At 52.3% G+C, this 16,209-nt stretch overlaps 1 protein-coding gene across 1 annotated transcript; it reads left to right on the plus strand.

Annotated features, from left to right (window-relative positions):
* Window positions 1-5,185: 5,185 nt before the first annotated feature.
* On the plus strand, window positions 5,186-12,231 carry KRT83 (keratin 83). The gene is made up of 9 exons (XM_033221997.1): window positions 5,186-5,785; window positions 7,358-7,566; window positions 8,572-8,632; window positions 8,766-8,861; window positions 9,518-9,682; window positions 9,948-10,073; window positions 10,428-10,648; window positions 11,184-11,215; window positions 11,714-12,231. The coding sequence occupies exons 1-9, from the start codon at window positions 5,402-5,404 to the stop codon at window positions 11,899-11,901; spliced, it is 1,482 nt and encodes a 493-aa protein (XP_033077888.1). The 5' UTR covers window positions 5,186-5,401; the 3' UTR covers window positions 11,902-12,231.
* Window positions 12,232-16,209: the final 3,978 nt, after the last annotated feature.

Here is a 16,209-nt window from a genome sequence, read left to right on the forward strand (position 1 = left end):
GGCTATCAACTACCAACTAATTTTTTCTATGCAGTCTTTCACTAAACTGGAATTTTTCATTTCAATGTGGTCATGTTGATCCATTTTTTACCTGTTGGTCTTGATTTTTAAGGTTTGCTTAAGAAATCTTTCCCCATCCATAAGTAAGGACATTCTCCTACATGGCCTTCTGCTTGCCTTTTAGCTTTATCTCTCCTGGCCTTTAATTCATCCGAGGCTTCCCATGGGACATGGTATAAACTAGACTCCAGCTCTATGCTTTCCATATGGTGTGTCTATTTTTTTACAAATCTCACCGACTGAAAAAATGGCCCTTTGCTTGTTGCAACCCTCATTAAATACCAAGCTTTACTGATGGGAAGAGGCCTGTTGTGAGTGTCTGTGCTGCTCCATTAGTCTATTGGCATATTGCTGCACACTTTATTATTACTATTTTATCTCGAGTCCTCAGACTCCTCTTTGCTTTCCTTTTTCATAACTGGCTTTGCTATAAATAAACTTTACTCTTTCAGAAAAAAATTAATTTTATCAAGTTCCTCAAAACAAATCCAGCTGGAATTTTTGTTGGGTTTGCATTGAATTTGCCAACTAACTTAGGGGCAATTTATAACTTTAGAATGCTAGGTCAAAGTATTCCTGGATATAGTATAATTCCATTTAATCAGATTTTCTCGGTTTTTTATTATTATTATAGAGTTTTATATTGTTCTCCTACAGATCTTGTGCATATTTTATAAAGTTATGTAATACTTTATTGTTTTTAATCTCTCTTAGGAATGGTATCTTTTTTGAGATGCAGTTTCAATCTTGTCACCCAGGCTGGAGTGCAATGGCACGATCTCGGCTCACTGCAACCTTCGCCTCCCGGGTTCAAGCGATTCTCCTGCCTCAACCTCCTGAGTTGCTGGAACTACAAATGTGCCCAGCTAATTTTTTTTGTATTTTCAGTAGGGACAGGGTTTCACCATGTTGGCCAGGCTTGTCCTGAACTCCTGACCTCAAGTGATCTGCATGCCTCAGCCTCCCAATATGCTGGGATTACAGGCATGAGCCATTGTGCCCAGCCATATTTTCTATATATTTTCTGATTAGCTGTCACTGATAAAGAAAAGCACTTTTGATTTTTGTAAGTTCACTTTGTAACTAGCAGCACTGCTCAACTTTTCCTGTTACTTCTACCCTGTATTGGTTGACTGTGTTGGGTTTTCTACACAACTGATCCCATTGTCTGAAAATAATGCCAGTTCTATCTCTTCTGTTACAATTCTTACACACATTTCTTTTCTTGGCCAGGAATTCTAGTCCTTTACAGCATAGCCTCGAGAATGGACACCTTTGTCTTGCTCTCAGTCTTCACTGGTATGTGCCTCAAGTTCATCCTTTAGGTGTGACATCCTCTAAGCTTCAACCGCGGTATCCACCGCCCTGTGAACACGTCTGTGCTCTTCTTCAATTCACTGCCTAGCATTGCCTCCACCCTTCTGACCTTTCCAAACCCCTCTATCCTTCAAATCCCAGCTCAAGTCTGACTTTTCCTACAAAGCCTCTGACTGCTCCAGGCCAAAGCAAGCTCCCACTCCAAGGAAGAGGAGCCTTGAAGAACTGCTTCATCCAAAATACAACTTGTGCATACTTACAAATCTGCCCAACTACACTGTTGGATCCTTGGACAGGGGCCGTGTATTAAATCCCTCTCCTTCCTCTTCAATACAGAGAAGTTGCTTAGTAAATAGTAGTGAGTATGTGAAGGTGCCATATCTTATCAGCTCTGGAGGTGTGTTGTGAGTTCAAGGACAGAAGGCAAAACTGGAGGTATTAAAGAATTCTTCCTGCCTGGAGCAGGAAGCCGCATGCAGCTTCTGCCCTCCTGGATTGCATGCCTTCCGTGGGCTTCACATGCACTCCCCTCCCCAGGTCATCTTCACAAAGGCCCAAAAGGCCAGTATTAGAATCCTCATTTTTCAGATGAAGACACAAGGCTTACAGAGATTAGCTAATGTGTCACACACACACATAGTGACTGAAATGAGAGCTGCAGCCACATTTCCAGGACTCCCAGATCTAACGACTTCACTGCAGCAGGCTTCCCATGGAAACGTCACTTCCACAACCATGTCAGCAACCTGTGGCCAGGCACGCCTGGAGAAGACCGGAACAGTCCCCTTTGACTCAACGATTTCACCTCCAGGAATTTGTTTTAAGGAAATTACTAGACATGTGCCCAAAGATGTGTTTGTTAATGTTCATCTCAGAGTTGTTTATCAAAAACCCATTAAGAAGGGACAAAAACTGTGAAGGAACATGGATATTAAGGCAAGAAAGAAGTGACAAAAGTCAGAGCACCAGGGTATCAGAAACCTAGCAGACAGGCAGGCAGCCACCAGAAAAACACACAGGAATAAGGCCAGGGGGTTGCACCCCAAGAGATGCAGGTGGGAATCTGAGGACGAGATCAACAGGTCAAGCGGTCGTTCCTTCAGGCCAACCCAAGCCAGGTGTGAAGGGCAGGCACAGAGTCCAGGTCCTGGTGATTGAAACAGCCTGTGGCTCTGCCGGACCCTTTATGGGCCCATGGTTAGGGCAGGAACCAATCACAGCCTGGAGCCCAGGAGGGAGGAGGCAGCCTGGGGATTTGGGTGTTGCTGTCTCTTTGTCAGCTTCCTGTCTAAGTCTGTTTTCAAGGGACTCCTGGTCTGCAGTTCCCTTTGTTCTGAGCTGTTTACAAATAGATGCTCTAATTAAGGCTTTCTGAGGTGGCAATGATTGCCTTGTAAAACTGTTTTCTGCTTACCCAGGAATGGTACTCTGCATCTCACTAGCCGTGTACACTGTCCCTTTGCAAGGCTCTGCCAGGTGCCTGCAACCAAGACCCAGTCACCCTGTTAGCACAAAGTGAGGTGGGGGTGGCGCTTCCCACCACCAGGCACTCGCTCAGTCCTCCCAACCCCCAGCAAGCTGTGGATTGCCATTTATATTTCACAAGTAAGGACCCGGGGGAAAACGCCTGTGCCATGGCACAAAGCTAGTAAGAGACATAGTTGGGCTTCGAAACGTGTCTTTTTATCTCCAGGGTCCATGCTATCTTCAGCTCCAATCAGGGCAGGGGTGGGCATGGTCATGGCTCCCCCACCCCAAGGAGGTCATGTGTCTACACAGAGCCCCTCGGTGGAGGGGTGCAACACGATCCAAGCTTGCTGGATTGAGACAGATGAGCCAGGTCAGAAGACAGCAGCGCAGTTGCCAGCATGGTGATGGGGAAATGCTTCACAGAGGGTTCACTGCCCTGCAGTCCTCAGCATTTCACCAAGAAACAGATCCCCCATAATCATTGGATATGTGTAGAGAGCATTCCAGGTGCTCACTGGTTCCAGAGTGAGTGAAGAGCCTGGTCTTTCTTGGCTGTCTAGCATGTGTTTGACCCAACCAAGACTGAACATGACAGCACCAGCCAGCCCAGCCTCCCTCAAAGATGCCCCAAAAATCCCTCTAGCCACTCAGCTGCAATCAGCCACCTCCAGGCCCCCAGGTACCCCCAGGCTGTGCTCCCCTGGTGTGTCTTTCATACCAGGATCCCCTATCACACAGCCCACAGCCCCAGAGTTCCCACTCCAGACACAAGACTCTGGAAGGCAGTCCACAGGACCCAAGAAGAGGGGCTAAGAGAGCCTTTTTTTTGGATCCATGGCAGATGTCCAGCTCCTGAAGAGACTTCAACAGCACCATCACCTGCCCTCCCTCAGGCCCACAGAATATGGGCCCCTCTTCCTAGATCTCCACTCTGGGATATAACTGGCCCACTCACCCTGAGTGGGAGTGGGAAGGGCAAAAGATGAGAGTCCCAGGAGGGTTACTATTAGCCCAGACTGGGTCAGTGTTGGATTGTGGCTGGGTCAGGACACAGGTCCATCAGTGGAGTCCTCCTCATCCTCTCCTGACAAAAGCAGTCCAGAGATGTGTGTTTGGAAGTGTTGAGGGGCTCAGGTCTTTGGGTTAAGGCAAATCTCCTGGCTCGGTCCCACTGTCCATCCATGAAAGCCATTGCCTGTCCTCACCCAAAGGAACAAGGGCCCAAAGTAAGAGAGCTTGGCTTTGGGAACAGTTGCATGAGCTAGCACCCTTCTCTCACCCAGTACGTTCTCTGAGGTGAGACAGTGATCTCATTTAAGGACCCTGCTGACGTCCCTCACCTCCCGCAGCTTCCCTCCTTCCTGGTGATAACATACACCTCAAGACCCCATCACTGAGCTTCCCTGCTGGGACCCTAAAGAACATCAGTCAGCCTGGACATTGTGGGGGCCTTCCCCCAACCTACGGCTTCTCGTCTTTCCCCCTAGCCAAATATTGGCTCCCCTACATGCATGCTACCTCCAAGCACCCCAGGTCTCTGCAGGATTTCCAGGACCTAGCACAGTGGCTAGTGTCTAGTTGGTGGGCACCAAATAAGTATTTCCTGAATAAATGAATACACATAGTTTAGTCTGCAAATCAGAGCCGGACTCTTTTCTGGTCATCTCTCAACCCTATACTACCCCACCCCAATCCTCCTCAAGCCCAGGTCCCCACTCTCCTCCATGAAGCCTTCCCTGCTCAGTCCCTGGAGCTCTGAGGTATTCCACACTCCCCACTCCCGATCCCATCAGCAATGACACCTGGAACTCTGAAGTATAGCCCCGGCTCTGACCAGAACTCTCTGAATCCGTTTCTTCCATGTCTCAGATAGTGTCCCTGCACTAGGAATACCCAAAGTGCAAAGACCATGCCCTTCTACCACCCCTAAATCTCTACCCCCACTCCCATCCCTGCCCAGGCTCTGGGCAGGAATAGGATAGGAGAGGCCAATCTTGACAACGAGGAAAGGAACCTGCCTTTGAGATGAAGACAGGAAAGCCTACGGCAAGAGGTTGTCTGGGAGGCAGCCTCCTCCTTGGGACAGGCCAGCAACTCCACCCCAGGGCTGGGCCGTGGGTCCAGGGCCCACAGCCCAGCTCTGCCCTTTCAGAACAGGGTTCAGGGAGCAGGCTTCACCCCCGTCACTGCACCCATTCCCCTAGCTTGGAGGTGGAATGCGGCTGATGCTTTCAGGAGCCCCTCTCCGGCTCCACAGCAGTTCCAATGGGAGGGGCAGGAGCAAGGAGTAAGCTTGTAAAGGGCTTTGAAGATGAAACAGGGCCGGTGGCCAGGGATTGTTGATGCAGCCACACTGAAGAGGCAAGCAAGGTTCTAGCTTAAGAGGCCAGGGTGATGCCAAGCCAATAAAATTCAGCTATTGTCTCTTTGCTCCCTCTTTTAACGCCAGCTGCTCCTGGCACATAAAAGGGCTTGCCATCTGCCAGGGAGCACGGGACCTTGGCTCTATCCTCCGCCATCTTCTCCACTGTTCAGACACTTCCTAACCTCCATCATGACCTGTGGCTTCGTCTCCATGGGCTGTGGTTTCCGCCCTGGAAACTTCAGCTGCGTCTCCGCCTGCGGACCCCGGCCCGGCCGCTGCTGCATCACCGCCGCCCCCTACCGTGGCATCTCCTGCTACCGCGGCCTCTCCCGGGGCTTCGGCAGCCACAGCGTGTGCGGCGGCTTCCGCGCCGGCTCCTGTGGACACAGCTTCGGCTATCGCTCCGGGGGCGTGTGCGGACCCAGCCCCCCATGCATCACCACCGTGTCCGTCAACGAGAGCCTCCTCACGCCCCTCAACCTGGAGATCGACCCCAACGCACAGTGCGTGAAGCAGGAGGAGAAGGAGCAGATCAAGTGCCTTAACAGCAGGTTCGCGGCCTTCATCGACAAGGTGGGTGTCCTGGATCACACCCTTCCTGAACCCCTACTCATGTTCAGGACTCAGGCTGGGCACTGACAGGGAAGTCAAAAGCAAGAACTTGCCCACAGAAGTTCCCAGGCCAAAGGGAAAGGTAGTCATATTTCTAGGACACAGACAGAAAACAAAAATAGGGCCAGGAGCTGCCAGACTGATGGGGGAGATTAACTGAAAACACAAAAGCAGAAGGAGAGGCAGAGCCTTCCCTACTGAGTGATAATATCACCTAGTGAGCAAAGGATCACTCTGTGGGCGCTCAGGGCATTTGAAGCCAAATAACTGCTTAAATGCCAAGGAGGTGCTCTCTCCATCAAGGCAGGGCTAGTAAGTGTAGTGCTGGAAGACTGTCTGGAAGTGGGTCTCATGCATGGCACAGAGCTCTTTCTATACCACACAGTGATTTGGCCACTGAGCAGGGGCTAGAGTAATTTGTCCAAGCCACTGCTCCTGGGGTTCAGGATCCCGGGGTGAGCAAGAGACATGGTCCTCGTCCTCATGGGCTTTAAGGGGAGGCAGGCAGTGCAGAGTCTGGATTTGGTTGAACTCATCTGTGGAGTCAGTGTCCAACTCGAGTCTGCAGCCACCTTCCCCACTGAATCCAGGCAACCACCTTGTGGCAGTGATGTGAGAGACCTGGAGAAAAGGCTCTGACTAGGAAGATGTTCTGGGGTTGGAAAAAGCCCTCCAGAGCCAAAACCTCAAGAGAGAAGTCACACTAGAGAGATGCCCAACAGAAAGGATTGGGAAAAAAAAAAAATCTGGAATTTCTAATAGCATGAGAGACCAAGAACAGCATAAGATAGGACTTACTAAGGGTGTGGCCAAGTTATTAGACAAAAATGCTGAGGGGAGTAGTGGGCCAACCTCGTGGCTGGGAGAGGAATGTGAAATTTTCCTGTAATTATCAAAGTGAGAGAAGGCGCCCCCTGCAGAGCAGAAGATGAGAGTTTGAGCCCTTCTCTGCCACTGTGAGCTCTCAGGCAGTCAGGGAACCTCCTTGGCCTCCAGTTCCTCATCAGTAAAATGAGGGAGTTGGAGCATAGGACATTCCTATTCTCATATTCCAGGTGACTATTATTCTAATTGCATTGTTGTTATAGGGTTTGAATAATAACAGTCTGCCTTTCTAAAAAGGTCCACCTGGCTTGGTGTGATTGAGCAGCAGCAAGCGTTCAGTGTGGGGTTCCTTTCTGTTAAAGGGTTCTTTTAATCCTCATAGTAAGGTGAGCTTTAACCTCCCTACTCTACAGAGGGAGTGAGTGCTTTATCCAGGGGCACATTGTTAACAAGTGGCAGCAGAATCTGGACTCCAAGCATTTTCCATGACACCAGGTAAACTGACTTAGAAGAGATTAACTCCCAGGAAGAGCTTCTAGGTGGTGAACTGGTGAAGCCCTGGTGGTGTTTTTGAGAGAGATGACATAACCCCTTCCAGGGAAGACTCTGGGTCAGAGAGTTGGGGGCTTTCAGGCCCTGGTGCTGGGAACCCCTCTTGCCCTATGATGCTGCAAGAAGAGGTTCTTAGGTTCTGCCTCTGGGTGGCAGGTGCGCTTCCTGGAGCAGCAGAACAAGCTGCTGGAGACAAAGCTGCAGTTCTTCCAGAACCGCGAGTGCTGCCAGAGCAACCTGGAGCCCCTGTTCGAGGGCTACATCGAGACTCTGCGGCGGGAGGCCGAGTGCGTGGAGGCCGACAGTGGGAGGCTGGCCTCAGAGCTCAACCATGTGCAGGAGGTGCTGGAGGGCTACAAGAAGAAGTGAGTGAGGGCAGGAGGGATGCTGGGCACAGGAAAGAGCATGGTGGCAGCTCCCTGAGTCCGGAGGAGTGTCCAGTCTGCAGCTGGCATCTCTGCCTGAGAGTGGAGAGGAACCTGTACCCCCTGCTCGAGACACAGGGATCCCTTGGGTGTGGGGGATGGAGGCTCAGCTTGTCTTTCCACCAGCAGATCAGGAAAACAATGCTCTCTCCCTTTCTCCATTCATTTTTCACAAAAACTTGTATTCCTTGGTTCCTTTGAGACCAGATCTCAAAGTCCTGGATATGTGTCTTCCTAAGTTTGCTCTCTCACTCAGCTAACACAATCTGATCACCTACCACACGCCAGCACATTGTGCTGGTGCTAGTGACGCAGGGCCACGCAATCCACACAGTGCAGGTCCTTGTGGAGCCTGCAGTCTGCTGGAAGGCAGGCACGACAGAGTTATAAATCTAGCCCTTCAGCTACAAAGTGTGATATATGATATGAAGAATACGCACTGGATCCTCAGAAGGAATCTGTTTTGAGGGGTGGCCAGCTTCCTTCAGTAACATTCTCTCCAATGGACTCCCCAGGCCCAGCATATCCCTCCCTCCCTATCTTTTGAGCTGCCTCCCACAGCTCAGGCCAGGAGTGGAGAGACAGAGTGAGGATCCCACCACCTGCTGCTGAGTGAGGGTAGGGGAGGGCTCGAAGGAAGAGAAGATGGAGACCTGGGTGAGAAAAATAGCACCTCGCACTCCCCAGCCACACTCATTCACACACTCAGCTTCCAGATTCCTGTCCTCCCAACCTCCGACAAAACAGGGGATTGAGTGCTTCAGTTCTCGAGTGCATCCCAGTAGGCCTGGGCCAGCAGCCTGGTTCCTCCAGAGCCCCACCCATTTCACTTGGGGGCAGGAGATGAGCAGGGGGAGGTCTAGGAAGGAGGCTCCTTTGCACACATGCTTATGGCCAAGATCAAGAGCTGTTCAGACAAGGTCCTGTTCTCCCTCCTCACCTCAGGTATGAAGAAGAAGTCGCACTTCGAGCCACAGCAGAGAACCAGTTTGTGGCTCTAAAGAAGGTGAGTGAAGCCCAGCTGGCACTGAGCTCGCCCTGAGTCCCACCACCCATCCTCTTTGTCCTGCCACACGGCAGCCAGGTCCTCAGAGCCCTCTGACGAGAGCCGGCCTCACAGCCCCTTCTACCCCACACAGGATGTGGACTGCGCCTACCTCCGCAAGTCAGACCTGGAGGCCAACGTGGAGGCCCTGATCCAGGAGATCGACTTCCTGAGGCGGCTGTACGAGGAGGTGAGGGGCTCTCAGTCATGGTGGGCACAGATCCCCCCATGGGATCCCCCACCCCCTGCCCAGACACCCACAGGCATGAACCAGGCCTGCTGACATATGAACCCAGGCTCACGGCTGGAGGCTTGGCAGGGAGCAAGGAGAGGGAAGGAGCAGGGAGGCAAAGGGATGGAGAACCAAAAAGGAACAAATTTAGTAAGGGGCAGGAGAGTGAGCACCCCAGACAACTGTGCCTTGGGAAGCTGCCCTGCGTCCTTCCCCTGAGTCAGTGGACTGCAGCGTAGACCACACACAGCATCAGACAGACTTGAACCCATTGCTCTGGCCCAGGACTTTCTCTGGCAGCAATAGCCTTCCTTCATGGGGCTGGTCTAGGAGAAGGGAAAGAGGCCCCCATACGGGGACTGAGCCCCTGGAAAGCATCTGGACCATGCTGGCTGCACATGGGCCTAAATAATTCCAAAAGCAAGCAGTTGAGAAACGGTTGTGTTTTCCTCTAAAGAGATTTCCTATTTGTGCAGAAAGTTATGCGACTTCATCAGGTTCGTTTCTCCAAACATGAGAGGTTTGCTCCCAATGAGCCAAAAGGATGATAGGCATCCAGGAATTAGGAGGAGCCAGGGTAAGTGAGTTGTCTTTCCTTTCCCCACCTCCTGCAGGAGATCCGCGTTCTCCAGTCCCACATCTCAGACACCTCCGTGGTTGTCAAGCTGGACAACAGCCGGGACCTGAACATGGACTGCATCGTTGCCGAGATCAAGGCACAGTATGACGACATCGCCACCCGCAGCCGGGCCGAGGCCGAGTCCTGGTACCGCAGCAAGGTAAGCGGCACGGGACTCCTGCCTACTAGACATGGCAGTGGGAGGGATGCGGGGTATCTAGTAGAAAAGGCTTCTTTGTCTGGGGATTCCGATCCCTAAGGATGGTAACAGAAAAGCCAATAGCTCTCAGGTTGGGGTGGCAAGGCAGGACTGCCACATGTGGTTGCACAGGCCGAGCACTGCACAATCAGTGCGATTGTCTGTGCTGTCCCGAATGAATGGGATGTCTCATCCTGAGCCTCCTGAACATCTCTGCTTCCTGCAGTGTGAAGAGATGAAGGCCACGGTGATCAGGCATGGGGAGACCCTGCGCCGCACTAAGGAGGAGATCAATGAGCTAAACCGCATGATCCAGAGGCTGACGGCCGAGGTGGAGAATGCCAAGTGCCAGGTATGGGAACCCGGCCCATCTCTCAGTGTAGGAAGAGACTGGAGTTAGCCCTCAGCAGAGGGATTTGAATTAGATTCTGGAAAAGTCTTCCCAGTGCAGTCTCAGGGTGACAGAGTAAGATGAGGGGTCTACTGAGATATTTCTGATTGTCTTGGCCAAGGTGTGTGTGAGTATCTGTGTGTGGGGTGTGTGTGTGTGTGTGTGTGTGTGTGTGTGTGTTATAAGTGAGGAGGGAAGAAAGATTTAGGAAGCTGATTGGGGAGACAGTATTTTAAGATAGAAGTTGAATGATCCTATTGGAGATTGGCTGGGATTTCAGGAAACTAAACTTCACTTTCTCCTCTCCATACCCAGAACTCCAAGCTGGAGGCTGCAGTGGCCCAGTCTGAGCAGCAGGGTGAGGCAGCCCTCAGTGACGCCCGCTGCAAGCTGGCCGAGCTGGAGGGCGCCCTGCAGAAGGCCAAGCAGGACATGGCCTGCCTGATCAGGGAGTACCAGGAGGTGATGAACTCCAAGCTGGGCCTGGACATTGAGATCGCCACCTACAGGCGCCTGCTGGAGGGCGAGGAGCAGAGGTGGGTCCAGCCCAGCCCTAAGCACTCCACTTGCATAGACCTGCCCACCTTTGATTTGTCCCTATCTCAGTCTCAGTGCCCAGGCGACATTCTTGCCTCTATGGATCCCAGATCCATATCTTCAAGTTGTCTCATTCTCAACTCTTCCGATGTCTGGTTTCTAGGACATCACCTATTCCAGGGCAGGGTTGCTGGCCAAACTCCACCCCTGACCTCATCTTCCCAAGAGGGCCTTCCCCTTCTGAAGGTTGAGCCTATCCAGACCTGACAAATATGGTTGTTCAGGTTGTTCACTGCACAAAGACAAATGACAGCTGACAGACAAATGAGAGCTGAAATCCAACCATACTCTGCTTGCTAAATAGTGTGACCTGACATTGCTTCTGCCAGAAAGGCAACTTTTTCTAAGTTGCACAAGGGCATAAATGTAGGTCAGAAATAGCCCTGAGATGACCCATGTCGGCACCTAGGGGAGATTCGATGACCTCATTCTGACTTCTTTCATCTTCCCCTTCCTTACTTTTTCCCCACTCAGGCTGTGTGAAGGTGTTGAAGCTGTGAATGTCTGTAAGTATCTTGAACCCTGAAAAGGAAAATGTAGACTGGGGACAAAGGACTTCTTGACTACGAGTATATGCAGAGACTTCGGGGGGAGTGTTTCCAATAATTCCCCCAGTAAAGAGGATAGATTGGTCATGCGACAAGAGAGACTAAGGTTAGCTCGCAGAAAGAACCTCACAGCATCTATGTGTTAGGGAGGGGAAAAATAATAAGATGTCACTGCAAGAAGGGACCTCAGATGTCACTCATAACCTTCACCCTGTATAGGTGAGAAAGCTGAGGCCCAGATAGAGGAAGGGACTCCCCAAGGCCACAAGGCAGAACCAGGACCAGAACCCTGGTCTGCTGGCTCCCAGGCTAGGGTTCCCTCCACACCTTCAGAATAGAACTGGAGGTTCCTCGCATCCTTCCCTGGATGGCCGACACATCAGACAGACCAAAGGAAGCTGGTTGGATGGGACAGCCACCAGCAGGGGTCTCTTGACCCAGCCCTTGTTCCCACAGGTGTCAGCAGCTCCCGGGGTGGGGTTGTGTGCGGGGACCTCTGTGTGTCCGGCTCCCGGCCGGTGACAGGCAGCGTCTGCAGCGCCCCCTGCAACGGGAACCTGGTGGTGAGCACCGGCTTGTGCAAGCCCTGTGGCCAGCTGAACACCACCTGCGGAGGGGGCTCATGCGGCCCGGGGAGGTGTTAAGTGGCCCAAAAGAGAGCCAGGGGAGCCCCTTTCGCCTGCCAGATGTGCCACTGCCCAACCCTCAACTGAAAACAGCAGCACATCGCTGGCTTTTCCCCTTGTGTTCTGAGAATACACCATCAGCTCATTCCTGCCAGCGGCTCCTCCCTACCTCTCATCCCACTGGAAAGGGGCCTGCCGCTGGGGAATAGACCCATTCCTTCCCCTGTCTCAGCCTTCTGCCCCTCCCGGGGAGAAGGGCCTTCCTTCCCTGGAAGGAGCACTGTGAGACTGTTCCCCCTGCCTCTCTGGCCTCTTGTCTCCCCTTTTCCAATAAACTTGGGGACCTGCTTTCTTGCCGTAATGTCTTGCTTCCTGGGGCCCACCCACACCCACCAACTGGTGAGCACCCCAGCCTGATGATATGGCCTGAAGACTAGAGTCGTTCTGGCCAGTTCTCAGTCTGGACACCGATAGGGCCCCATCCCCAGATGGTTCTGTCATCTCCTGAACAGGCAGTGCCGACTGTGCTCACAGCACCTTCTACCTGTCACACCTATCAGTCTGGATGGCGTGGGGTTTTGCTCTTCCAACTGGCTCTGCAGGTGACCGAGGAGGCCAGAGGATCAGCTGGAAGGCAGTGCACGTGCATGCGCATGCACATGTTTATATGTGTGCACGTGTATGCGTGCTTGTGTGCGTGTTTGAGTTTTGCCCCCTTCTTGCATACACAGTCCCCACTTTCTTTTCCTAGCATATCTTCACTCTGCCCCCCAGCCATCCTACCACATAGGTACCATAACAGCAACTGCCAAAAGTGCCAGCAGCCACCCTCGGGGGCCACCCTTTGTCAGTCTGGACCCCACCCCATGGCCACATCCTCCTCATGCTGCCCACCAAACAGGGAAAGGTGAGAGCCTTGGAACTTGCCCCTGGCCCACCCTTCCCCCATGCACACACCTCCTCAGAACCTGGCAGCCTTCTCCACAGCTGACATGAGGACACCATCTACTCACTCCCTCAACTGCCCCACTCGCTGCCCTCATCTGAGATACCTCACAGCTTCAACCCCAAGGCTAAGAGGCTCTTCTGCCTGCTGCTTGGCCCAATCTCTCCTGTCCTCCACTTGGAAAGCTCTGGAGAGCTCTGGAAGACTTTGAGAAGCCCCTCACCCCACCCTCAAGGAATCAGAGCTGGAACAGTCCTCGCAAGGCTGCAGCCCACCTCCAGTGTCGTGCATTGCCTTCCTTGCTGGCCCTCTTCATTCCTCCCCTTCACCCAGCCCCTGGCCTTTCCCACCCATCTCACCAGGATGTCCTTGGAGGACCCACTCCCTTCCGTTGCTCCCCCTGGAATCTCCAGCCCCGCCAGGGTCCTTTAGCCTTCACCCAAGCTCCAGGGGCTGCCCAGTGCCTTCTCTCCCTCCCACTTCCCAATTCCTGAGCCTCGGGCCTTTCACCTCCTTGTCTCCCAGGCCAGGCTCTCAGCTCCTCCCAGGCAGTTCTGCTCACTGACTTACACCTCACCCTGCACCTTGTCTCAAACATCCAACTACCCCAGGGCCTTTTCCCACCTCTCTGCACTCTCCCTAGGCAGTCACATCAGTCTCTCACCTTCAGCTACCACCCACAGTTAATGTCCTCCCTGGTTAAAATCCCCCACCTGGGCTTCAGAGCCCTGATGATTCTCCTTCTACCCTCCCTCCTCGGCTTAAACCCACCAGCTCCAATTCCTACAAGACAACTCCACTTGTCAGTTTTAGAGATGCTTCGAACTCAGCACACCTTTCAGCTTAACTCATTGCTTCCCACCCTCTCAACTGGAGTCTCCTCCAGTCTCTCTTACCAAGATCATCAACACAGTTGCCCAAACCAGAACCTATGATTTATCCGTGCCTGTACCCTTAATATTCATTAAGCCCCAAGGACTTCTTTTACTGCCACCTAAATACCTCTCCATGCCCCTCTTTCCTCTCTCCCTACTGCTGCCAGCACACCCAGCCACCACCATTTTGCCTAGAATCCTGTTCTCTCTTCCATGCCCCACCTCACAGCAGCCAAAGAGACCTTCATCAAACACAAGGCTGTGCTTTCAGTGGGTCACCACTGTCCCCGGAACAAAGTCCAGACTTAAACACAGTGTACCATCCCCTGTATGTCTAGCTCTGACTGATCGCTCAGTGCCTGTCACAGCTTCCTATTCCTCATTGCCCCCCACCTTTCTCCCCTACACTGACTCAAGATGCCCTGAACACCTGTCAAGTGAGGGGTTGGACAAGAGGCCTTCCAGGGGCCTTTTCAGTTCTGCCTTTCTTGGAAAGGAGCTCTGATTTCTGCTCTGGGGCTTAACACTCCCTTCTCGGGGGTTAAGGAGGATACTGTAAGGACTGCCAGCCTCGGGAACTCATGGAGGTGCCACCTGGGGGAACCCAGAGGCTCCATGCCTCTGGTGGTGACTCATCTCCCTTCCATCCAACCAGCTCAAGGGGCTAGACAAGATTGTTGGAGAGTCTGGTCTTGAGTCCCTGATCCCCATCTTCTCCACCACCACTGCCACCTCTCCACCAAGGAGGGAGTGGCTATGAAGAACCCTGAGCCTTGGTGCTGGGAGAAAAAGAGAATCACAGCCAGAGGATTGTTAAGCAGGCAAAGCTGATTATTTCCTAAAGGAGGTAATATTGAAGCTGAGACCTAAAGGAAAATCAGGAGCTCATTATTCCAACAACAAATCATTATTGAGCTCCTGCTGTGTAGCAGGTATTGTTACACAAGCTTGGGTTCCTATAAGCAAAGAAAATAGTTAAAGATGCTTGTCCCTGCAAAGCTTACATTTGAAAGCAAGAGGCCGGGCGCGGTGGCTCAAGCCTGTAATCCCAGCACTTTGGGAGGCCGAAACTGACGGATCACGAGGTCAGGAGATCAAGACCATCCTGGCTAACACGGTGAAACCCCGTCTCTACTAAAAATACAAAAAATTAGCCAGGCGAGGTCGCGGGCGCCTGTAGTCCCAGCTACTTGCGAGGCTGAGGCAGGAGAATGGCGTGAACCCGGGAGGCGGAGCTTACAGTGAGCTGAGATCCGGCCACTGCACTCCAGCCTGGGTGACAGAGCGAGACTCCGTCTCAGAAAAAAAAAAAAAAGAAAGCAAGAAGTGAACTGAAGTAAGGAGTTAACCAGGAGGAGAGACGTGCTCCAGACATGGAGAATAGTATGTGAGACATAGAGATGGAGCTGGAAATGGAGCATGGGGCCATCCAGGAGCTCTGATGCGTCAGGAAGGCCGCTAAGGAGAGTGGGGGCTGCTCTCCAATGCCTCTAAAAGCTGAAAATGAGCACATCGTTTCTACATCCTCCTCCACGGCCCCTCCTACCCCAGCTCCAACTCCACTCCATGAAAACGTTCTTCACCCAAGGATGTTTCTCATTCCTCCTTCCTTCCAGGCACTTTTCCCATCCTCTTGCAGAGGTAGATGCTATGGGCCAATTCATGAGGCCTTCCATGCTTCACAGAGAGCCAGCTGCCTCTTCTCCGGAAGCTTCCTGCTGGCTGCTGAGGAATGTGAGCTAACTGGATGGTGGATCCCTCTGTGCTGACAAGCCTGAGATAGGGCCAGTGTGGTAGTGCCAGTACGCAGAGTAACAGTGCTGTGACATCCACCCTTCTCTGCACACCAGCTGAAGCTCTCATTCACTCAGTGGGCTGCTGCTATCACCTGCCTTTATCAAGTGGGTAAACTACCAGAGGCTCCAAAAGCTGAAGGAGCTTGGCCACACACTCCTGCTGACAAAAGCTAGGATGCCAAACCTCCAGCTCCCAGTATTTCCTACCAGCCCATTCTGCCCCTGCTATTCAGAGGCTAGGAATGCTGCACTGTTATGATGTCATGATGATAGTAATAACAACAAGAGCAGTCATAAACACTAATTGTTTAGTATCTGTTATATGCCACACTATACCCCAAACTTATTTGTGTTGTGTTACTTAATCTTCCTGTGGTAGCTGTCTTCAGAGATGAGCCCCCAACAGCTCCTCCCTCTCTGTGCATGGCACTGCTCATATCAAAGGTGGAGTCTGTTTTTCCTCCCCTTGATCCTGGGCTGGCCGCATGACTGCTTTGACCAATAGAATCTGATGGAAAGCACCTTCTGCAGCTTCCGTGCCCAGGAGGCCTTAAAGGGATTGGAGCACATAGGGAAGAACAGAGGCCCCGGCCATCAGCTCCTGAACCCTTGACCAGAGCTAGCTCCAAATGCCAACCGTACAAGTGAAGCCATCCTGGACCTTTCAGCAGGGCCAGAGCCCCAGTCAATGATATGAAGCAGAAGACTT

Source organism: Trachypithecus francoisi, unplaced genomic scaffold (genome assembly GCF_009764315.1).
Source record: "Trachypithecus francoisi isolate TF-2019V2 unplaced genomic scaffold, Tfra_2.0 Lachesis_group11, whole genome shotgun sequence".
Classification (NCBI taxonomy): domain Eukaryota; kingdom Metazoa; phylum Chordata; class Mammalia; order Primates; family Cercopithecidae; genus Trachypithecus; species Trachypithecus francoisi.